Source organism: Eptatretus burgeri, chromosome 3, assembly GCF_056783735.1.
Source record: "Eptatretus burgeri isolate ZD-2024b chromosome 3, Ebu_testis_v1, whole genome shotgun sequence".
NCBI classification, from domain to species: domain Eukaryota; kingdom Metazoa; phylum Chordata; class Myxini; order Myxiniformes; family Myxinidae; genus Eptatretus; species Eptatretus burgeri.
In genome coordinates, this window is record NC_140963.1 from 29,273,613 (window position 1) to 29,283,507 (window position 9,895).

Below are 9,895 nucleotides of genomic sequence, written 5' to 3' on the forward strand. Positions count from 1 at the left end.
AGGTGGATAAGGTGAAGTAATGAAGAAATATAATGCAATGATGTAAGAATGCCCTCTTGCTTTGAAGAATGGGAACAAAGGAGGTAGAGTGGACAGAGTTGGGAGAGGGGGTTGAGTACTTGGGGTTTTGTGGTGGGGTGGGCAGTGGTTGAGGGCTTGGGGTTGGGGGGATGTGGGAGGGTTGAGGACTTGGGTAAGGTAGAGGAATTTATTTATTTATTTTTGAGGACTTTGGGTGGGGGTGGGGTGGTTTGATTGAATAAAGCAACATTGTTAAGAGGCACAAAGCGAGACAATACTAAATTCCCATGATCTATTTAACTATCCTTTGGATAATATAGTTGAATTCACGTTTTACACAACGTGGAATTTCCGTGGATATCTGCAAATTATTTTGATGTTTGGGGATTTTCATGTTCACAAAACACAAATTTGTCGACAACATCGTGATGGACCTTGGAGACATGCAAGATGTTAGCCAAGAATATACATTTTAAATACTTGTTGGGTGTGAATGCATGATTTGCAATTATCTCATCATTGTTCTGCAGACCCCTTGAAAGAATGAAACCAGAGGGTTGCTCCACCCTGCCCTTCTTTGAATTTTTCTTTCCCCTTTCAAAGCATGCCCTGCCTTTCTGAATCTGTCTCATGCTCCCTGCAAATACTATTGAAGTGGTTGGTTTCATCCGGTTGCCTGGCTCTAATCCCGGCGAACCGTCTCGGGGCAGCCGACTGATTTGGTCGTTGTGTGCTGGATCACATGTCTGTCCATCACAATATTGTGCCGAGTGGGTCTACTTAGGAGATGTGCCTTGCTTATTCGGTGCCGTGCGCATGATCTCTAATAACCGAGGTTAGTTGTTGGGCAAATGGCATGGCCTTATTATGGATGCTAATCACCCATCTCCAATTTGTCCTTTAACCGACATGCACAATTGCATTCATGATCAGGACCACCTAAATTCACTCTGAGACCGTGGTTTTAAAATTTCATTGGGAGAACACGGGGCAGGAACACAAGACAAAGCAATCCATCATGAACAAGAAATGCCCCTTAACCCTCTCACGAGTCGAACAAACGGGAACCTTAATTATCTAATTTTAAGGCATCAGACATTCCACAGGAGATAGACAAGAGAATGAGACAGACCATATGGAAAATACCCCAGCTGTGTCCAGTAGGAAACAGCTTGACCTCCTGGTGGAGACACGAACAGGTAAAAAGGAACAAATTGTGCCGCAGCCTAATCACAGCATGAGGAGCATGGGCACGGTTTGCTGGATGGGGTATGGTCGAGACCACAGCAGCACGGAGAGAGGGGGGGTGGTGTTTTTGGGGAAAACCCTGCAGCAACTCACGTGCAGGTTCCCTGGTGATGTTCCTGGCATCTCCTGCCCACCCCCCACCCCCTCCATATGTAGATTGCACCCACCTTTTTATAGCTTCCATCCCTATCGCTCTGATGATGTACCTGGCCACTCTCCCCTCTCGTGCATTATTTATTTGGGGTCCAGTTTTATGGGGTTGGGCACCACTCTTCGACCTGTCACTTTGGATGGTCCTGCTCCTCTGTCTCAGTCGGGTCTGGAGTGTGGCTTTTTCCACCCAAACTTGCGCCTGATGGCTTATCAGGCCGTTTTAAAGCACACAAGACAGATTACAAAGGTGAGAGCATTGAAAAGGGGTTCCCTTTTCAAAAAAAAGGGATTGCTGTTTTATACGCACACATTGGGGTGGGTAGACCCCCCCACCCACCCACCCCAATGTGTGCGTATAAAACAGCAATCCCTTTTTTTTGAAAAGGGAACCCCTTTTCAATGCTCTCACCTTTGTAATCTGTCTTGTGTGCTTTAAAACGGCCTGATAAGCCATCAGGCGCAAGTTTGGGTGGAAAAAGCCACACTTTGAGCCTGGTGTTGGCGCAGTGGTTAGGGCAGCGGCTTGGGATCCAAGAGGTCCTGAGTTCAAGCCCCGTTGGGCCACTGAATTAATACACCAGGGGGTTGACTCAGCCTGTCATCCTTCCGAGGTCGGTGAAATGAGTACCAGTATACTGGGCCGGTGTATACCCCGGTTAAAATAGGTGTACCTTATCCCTGTGTCGTAAGAGGCGACCAGGGTTGCGTCAGGAAGGGCATCCGGCGTAAAACATGTGCCAAATCACTATGCAGATCATACGGATGATCCGCTGTAGCGACCCCTCACGGGAGCAGCCGAAAGAAGAAGAAGAAGATTGGGGTGGGTAGACCAGTGCCATGCACATGATCTCAGAGACCATCACTTTCTACATGTAAAATTATGCATATTTGGTATCACAAATAAATTACCTTGCACTTATTTCAATACATTCAATAGGAGATAACTAACCTATCCTATGCAAAGTTAGCCCCGAGAAGTCATTCCCACAACATTATATTGAATACTCGAATAAAATTTTCTTCCATACGACTTGAACCCCTTCTGCGATCTGCCGTTTTTAGGTCATCTCGGTAAAAGCCGGACCAAATGTCCGTCCGTACGTCCGTCAACAATTTTTCTTTCCGATCTTGATGAAACTTAGTACGTGGGTAGAGGTCAATGAATATTGTACAACAATATAACTTTTGTCCGGGTTCAAGGTCACGGACGAGGTCACGTAAGTTATAAAAATCGCCATTTTCAAAACCTATCTAGTCTGCCATGCTACAAGATATTCGGCAACTGTTTATTGATTATGATAGTAAAAAATATTATCTTGTATCTAACCAGACAGATTTTTGAATTTCCTTCCCGTTTGATCGTCACGTGATCTGGAAGATGGCCAAAAACGCCGATGCGATTCGCAAAGAAGGAAGAAGAAATGAAATATAAATATAAAACACATTTTTAGCCTTTTATATTTATACATTTTCCGCCGAAGGTGCAAAAATTTCAAAACCCGAAATGTAAACATCAGCATTTATTTTCAAAATATAAATTCGTGCGCGCGTGCCAAAATGCCGAGTCATCTTTAACCAAACTGCGCAGTAGTCTTTGGTCATAACTGAACATTGAGAACTTGTGGTATTATAGAGATGACTGTCACCCCCACACGGGGGTAATTTTTACATTTGGCTTCAAGCTGTGGAGTGGTAGAGAGTGACTCGTATCTGATAAGTAAATTATTATTGTACTGTCGGACCCCAATTGCGGGGGATACGTTCCTGGAAAATGCCGTGAATCCGCAAATAGCAGGGGCATTGTTTTAATGGAAAAAGGGGGGGGGGATAGGTTCTCAGCAGTTTGTGATTCACGAGGGAAAATCAAAAATCCTGTGAAAAACCACGAACATGCCTGCAAAAAAGCCTGTGACAAAACGCTAAAAAAACCCACGAATATGTGAAGAGTTGGTCGCATTTTATAAGCCGCAAATTTGTGGGGCCCACGAATAGCGAATCTGTGAATAACGGGGTCTGATAGTATCTAGAATCATTCACATTGAGGTTCATCCCTCCCCCCACTCTGGGCTCATGGTTAATGGCCCATCCATCCCAAGTGCCTCTTCTGGATTTAATTTGTACCTTTTCCCCTTTTTATTTGAAGCAACTGGGTGTCATTGGTTGATATCAACTTCAAATATCTTGCTTTTCTTGGGCAGTTTCTGGTGTATTTTAAACATATTGGTGACATTAGCAGCTTTCTCTAGTGATTGACAACTCCAGTTTGAGGATCTGTGCATCGATGTCATAGAGTCGTGGCAATGATGCCTTGGTCTAAATCCTCAGGGTTGAATCTCTCACCTCAGGGTTTATGCCTTGGTCTAAATCCTTTTGACATTGCTGATGAAGGTGTTTGAAAACAGAGTCCAAATAGTGTTTTAATGGAGTCAAAGATCTGGCACACAACTTCGGAAGAGAATGGAGTTGGGATATTGATTATTTGCTCTCATTTTGACGATTCCCTTTTTTTTTGACTTCATATGCAAAATCGGTAAAATGCTTCTATGACTTTAGTTCAACTGAAAGTGTTGATTTGTAGAAAAATATATAAAGGGAATTTATGCTTTCGTTGATGAACAATTTGTTATGTTGCTCATGTTCTTTCTCTCCATAATTTCATATAAATATTTATCCTCCCCCCCCCCCCCTGGACAGGCGCCGCTCACCATCTCCTTATTACAGCCGTAGGGGCTCACGCTCCCGATCCTACTCCCCTCGTAAGATCTGACATGCTCAGACATCACACCACGCTCCTCCACAGCTAGAATTCTGCATCAGATGACACTTCTTGCACAGTTTGTCATTCCATGACTTTGCGATTCGGATCTGCACTGCAGGGCAAAAAAAAAAAAAAAGTCAAGCTTTTTTTTTTCAAATTTGGAGCTATAGATGTGCAGTACATATTCCAGTTTAAATTGATTACTTATGTTAAGGCCCTGTCACACCTTGACGTTTTAGCCAGCATATGGCAAGGTATCAAAATGTATGTAAAATGCTGGCATATGCTGAACTATTGATGTTTTTTTTCCAGTTTTGGACGTATACATAACGTATTGGTAACGCACACAGAACGTTTCGATAACATATAGATAACTTATATCAACGAATGCTGAGCGTGTTGTTGGCGTTCACAACCTATGCTCAATGATAGTCTAACTTATACATAGCGCAGCAGCGTATCGCCGACGATCACGTGGCGTAGCCTATTAAAAGGCTGCGGCTCGACGATTCAAATCATAACCGCACGAGACATCGAAGTGTCAAGCCGCTGTCACACCTTGACGTTTTAGCCAGCGTATGCCGACTTATGAAAAATTTGCCGAATACGCTGGCACACGTCGAATACGTTATGGGTAAGTTTTGTATACGTTAAGAGCACGCTGGCATACGTCGTAGTACGTCGACAAATTTTCAGCATGTTGTAAATTTTTCGACGTATGCCAGTGTATGACGCACGTTCCGCATACGCTGGCCATAATTTGTAGGCACGTTACGCGATCGTTGACACACGTTACTTGTAAGTTACTCATAAGTCAAAACACGTCGAGGTAATGTTTAGCGTCAGTGTTCCAGACTCCATTTTTTTTTTTTCTTCGGCATGACGGTGATGTTGACACTTCGATTTCTAGTGCGGTTATGATTTAAATCGTTGAGCGGCAGCCTATTAATTATATTATATTATATTATATTATAACCGCACTAGAAATCGAAGTGTCAACATCACCGTCATACCGAAGAAAAAAAAAAAAAAAAAAAAAAAAAACAGGGAGTCTGGAACACTGATGCTAAACATTACCTCGACGTGTTTTGACTTATGAGTAACTTCCAAGTAACGTGTGTCAACGATCGCGTAATGTGCCTACAACACGTTACTCATAGGTTAGAAATAAGTTTCGGGAATGCTAAACATTACCTCGACGTGTTTCGACTTGAGTAACTTGCAAGTAACGTGTGTCAACGATCGCGTAACGTGCCTACAACTTATGGCCAGCGTATGCGGATCGTGTGAGTCATACGCTGGCATGCGTCAAAAAATTTCAAGCATGTTAAAATTTGTCGACGAGCTCAGCGTACTACGACGTATGCCAGCGTGCTCTTAACATATACAAAACTTACCCATAACGTATTCGATGTGTGCCAGCGTTTTAGACAAATTTTTCATACTTCGGCATACGCTGGCTAAAATGTCAAGGTGTGACAGGGCCTTTGCAGTAGCAAAAAGCCTTCCATGTGGATTACAGCAATTTTTATGAAAAAATTCATGTTTTCAGAAGTGTTGTTCTCAAAAATATGAAAATTATGTAATTTTAATATTTTTGCCTTTCATCTTTAAAGGCAAATATCTCAGTTAAGACAAAATAGATCAAAATTTCATGCATATAAAAGGAAGATAAGACCGTTATGAGTTGTTACAAAACAATTCAAAATTTTTTCTGTTAGAAGTACTGTATACTTTTAAAGATCTGCAATGCATTTTTAGTGTATGTCATGTTTTGTTTCGATTTTGAAATGTCTCCAAAGAAAGAGAAGTTCCATCCTGATGGTGATGGGGATATTAGAAATCGAATTGCTTGTGTTCATCAAGTGGACAAGACTTATTCTGAAATCCACAAGCTCCTGAAATAGAAAATCCCTATTTCTCTGCCTACAATAAAGAGAATAGGTCTACAGTTCCAGAAAACTGGTTCCACTGCAAGGAAGAAGGGATCTGGTTGGCCTTGAGCCACTACAAGGAAAGATGACAATCGACTGAAATTTAGTTCTCCATGAAAGAAAGAAAAGCCTGCGGAAACTGCCGGAAGAGTTCAGAACTGCTGAAAGCAAGACAGTTTCCAAAAGGACCATCACAAGGTTGACTGCTGGTTTTGCCCCAATAAGATGTGCTAAGAAGCTTCTATAATTATCTAAGAAAAACATTCGGGACAGATTGCACCTTTTGGCCGAATATGGGAACTGTGATTCAGACTGGTTTCAGAGTTCTGTGGAGTGATGAATCAAGGTTTGAGCTTTGCAGTGATGCCCAATAATGTTGCCTTTGCAGATCTGGTGAGAGATTCAATCCTGAGTGAATTACAACAACATTATGCCCCTGCCCATACTGAAAACCCACCAAAATGTGGTTGAAGAAAAAGTCCATGAAACTTATGTTCTAGTCTAGTCAAAGTCCCGATTTGAACTCCATGGAGAATCTTTGGGCCTTCATTCAGCACAAACTTATTGGAAGGAAATTTGCAAATTCTGATCAACTTTGGGAAGCTGTCAAACATAAATGGGGCAATATGGACATTTCTCGGTGCAAGAAGCTTTCTGAAAGTTTGACCAAAAGACTGGATTATTTAAAGAAAGCTCAGGGACAAGCTTTTCCATACCGATTTGTAGTTATTTCTGCATGTTCTGGTGGGTTTTTTTTGTTGTATTTTTAATGTCTTGTAAAATAGTTTTGACCAAAAAAATGAGTAAAAATTGACCTTTTTTTTTTTTTTTTGCCCTGGAGTGTACTATTGGTTCTTTCCATTATTTTAATTGCCAAAACAACTGAATGAGGGAATTTTGTATCCAACAGTTTAACTATGGCATGCTGTTTTCAGACCGACAGTATTTGTTGCACACCGCTGGAAAGATTGGCTTCAAAACCTATCGTTTATTATTATACCTTTTTATTAATCACCTGATATAACCACTTCACAATCATTGAGCAGCTGCTGTGGGGGTGAAAAACTTGGCTTGCGCAAACATGTCATTTTTCAGAAATCTTTTTTAAAATCGTTTATTTATTTATTTATTTCAGTGTCAAGAGTAATATAGTCGTTTTGTGTGGAGGTGGGATATACACTACATGGCCAAAAGTATGTGGATACCTACTCGTCCAACATCTCATTCCAAAATCATTGGCATGAGGATGGAGTTGGTCCCCCATTTGCTGTTACAACGGCCTCCACTCTTCTGGGAAGGCTTTTCACTAGATGTTGGGACATTGCCGCAGGGATTTGCTTCCATTCAGCCACAAGAACATAAGTGAGGTCGAGTACTGTTGATGGGCAATTCGGTCTGGCTCGCATTCAGCATTCCAAGTCATCCCAAAGGTGTTTGGTGGGGCTGAGGTCAGGGCTCTGTGCAGACTAGTCAAGTTCTTCCACACCGACCTCGACAAACCATTTTTCTATGGACCTCGCTTTGAGCATGGGAGCACTATCATGCTGAGACAAGGAAAGGGCCTTCCCCAAACTTGCCACAAAGTTGGAAGCACAGAATCGTCTGGAATGTCATTGTATGCTGTTGCATTAAGATTTCCCTTCACTGGAACCAAGGGGCCTAGTCCGAACCATGAAAAACAGCCAAAGACCGTTATTCCTCCTCCACCAAACTTTAAAAGTTGGCACTCTGCATTCAGGCAGGTAGCGTTCTCCTGACATCTGCCAAACCCAGATTCATCCGTCGGACGCCAGATGGTGAAGCGTGATTCATCACTCCAGAGAACGTGTTTCCACTGCTCCAGAATCCAATGGCAGTGAGCTTTACACCACTCCAGCCGATGCTTGGAATTGCGCATGGTGATCTTAGGCTGTGTGCAGCTGCTCGGCCATGGAAACCCATTTTATGAAGCTCTTTATGAACAGTGCTTGTGCTGACCTTGCTTCCAGAGTCAGTTTGGAACTCGGTAGTATGTGTTGCAACCAACGCCAGACAATTTTGCGTGCAACGCGCTTCAGCACCTGGCGGTCCCGTTCTGTGAGCTTGTGTGGCCTACCACTTTGTGGCTGAGCTGTTGTTGCTCTGAGACATTTCCACTTCACAATAACGGCACTTGCAGTTGACCCGGGCAGCTCGAGCAGGACAGATATTTGATGTACTGACTTTTTGGAAAGGTGGCATCCTGTGACAGTGCCACGTTGAAAGTCACTGAGCTCTTCAGTACGGCCCTTTCTACTGACAACGTTTGTCTGTGGAGATTGCATGGCTGTGTGCTTAATTTTTACACACCTCTCAGCAATGCGTGTGACTGAAATAGCCGAATCCACTAATTTGAAGGAGTGTCCACATACTTTTGGCCATGTAGTGTACTTTTCGTTGCAAGTTAATTTCTGTTTGAGCATAAGTGTTTTGAATGTAGATGGCTAAAAAGTAGTAGTATGGGCCGTATACAGTACACACTACTTTTGTGTAATGAATCTAATTAGTATAGTGAGGAGTGCCAGTATTTTCTTTTTGTAAATTGTAGTTGTTGACCTTGTTTTCATCAATGGAATTAATTGCCTTTATTTCCTTGTGTTGCAGGTCGGTATTAGCTTTAGAGCTATTCCCATATTGGTTGTGAAACTTTGCAGTCTCTTGTCGTGTTTTTATTTTTATTTACATGCACTGCTTGCCATAGTGTTTTATAGATGTGATTTTTTGAGAACTGTGGCTTTTTACAGTGCCTTTTAGTTTCCTTTGTCTCACTTGTTAGGACTCTAAGTTCTCCCTCTCACTCCCCACAGTACATATGGCATCAAAAAATCAATAATATAGATGCTGGCCTTTTCCCCATTTAGACTACCTTGATATGGTCTACAATGTTTTTGTGCTGAAAAATAAAATAAAACTTTGACCCCTTGATTAATTTTTTTAATTTTGATGAACTGTAAAAATGTGCACAATTCATTTTGTTTTAATCTTTGAATTCCACTTTTTGTTCCTGCTCTCTCTCTGCTCGGGGTACCCAGGGTCAGGCCATGATCACAAATGATTCCCCCCTCTCCCTTTCCCCCACCCCCTCCGTGAGACTACTTGAGATTTTCACATTCACATGGAGAATAGTGCAAGTGGTTTAATCACTGACCCCTTCCGGAGGGAGCGGGTATTGACACCTTTTTCCACTCGTTGAGAGAACGACTGTTACTGTTGCTAAAAGACTCATCCGTCACGTGAAGAAGAAGAAGCAGGACCTTGAGCTTTCATGTCGTGGTGCCTGTTGTAGAATAATAAAAATGATAGTGTTGGAATGCTAATCAAATTTTGCATTCATGCTTGGGGTACCCAGGGTCAGGTCATATGAATGAGATAAATCTCCCCTTTGAGATGACTTGTGATTTTCACCTGGAATAGTGCAAGTGGAAAATACATTTGACTCGTGTGGCCTCCCAAATGCTATTGTCTTTGAAATTGTCACACTTGTTGGCCCTGTGGGAGTTGACACCTCGATGTATTGTCTTGATTTATTTAAAATGTAATGTTGTTAATTGCCTGCAAGTAAGCTTCAATGCCGCCGACTATTTTTGCATTTCGGGCATCTCCTCTGATTCTGGCAGTCATCTTCAACTTGAAGAAACTTGATGGAAAAGGATTAAATATCCGAAATGGAAAAACCCAGATTGATAATCCGGCAGGTTTTGGGGCATGCCACAAAAGGAAGTTGTCAGGTGTGACAGATGTTGGACAAAATAATTTTCTGTGC

The 9,895-nt window shown here is 42.3% G+C and overlaps 1 protein-coding gene across 10 annotated transcripts in view; it reads left to right on the plus strand.

Moving 5' to 3' along the window:
- LOC147029611 (transformer-2 protein homolog beta-like) overlaps nucleotides 1–9,057 on the plus strand; it is a 34,449-nt gene extending 25,392 nt beyond the window's left edge. For all 10 annotated transcript variants that reach the window (XM_085872791.1, XM_085872788.1, XM_085872783.1 and 7 more), the window contains 2 exons: nucleotides 4,117–4,178; nucleotides 8,737–9,057. In XM_085872791.1, coding sequence (XP_085728917.1) covers nucleotides 4,117–4,178; nucleotides 8,737–8,747 — 73 coding nt within the window. In that variant the 3' untranslated portion in view covers nucleotides 8,748–9,057. The remainder of the gene's footprint in view (nucleotides 1–4,116; nucleotides 4,179–8,736) is intronic.
- The last annotated feature ends 838 nt before the right edge of the window (nucleotides 9,058–9,895 follow it).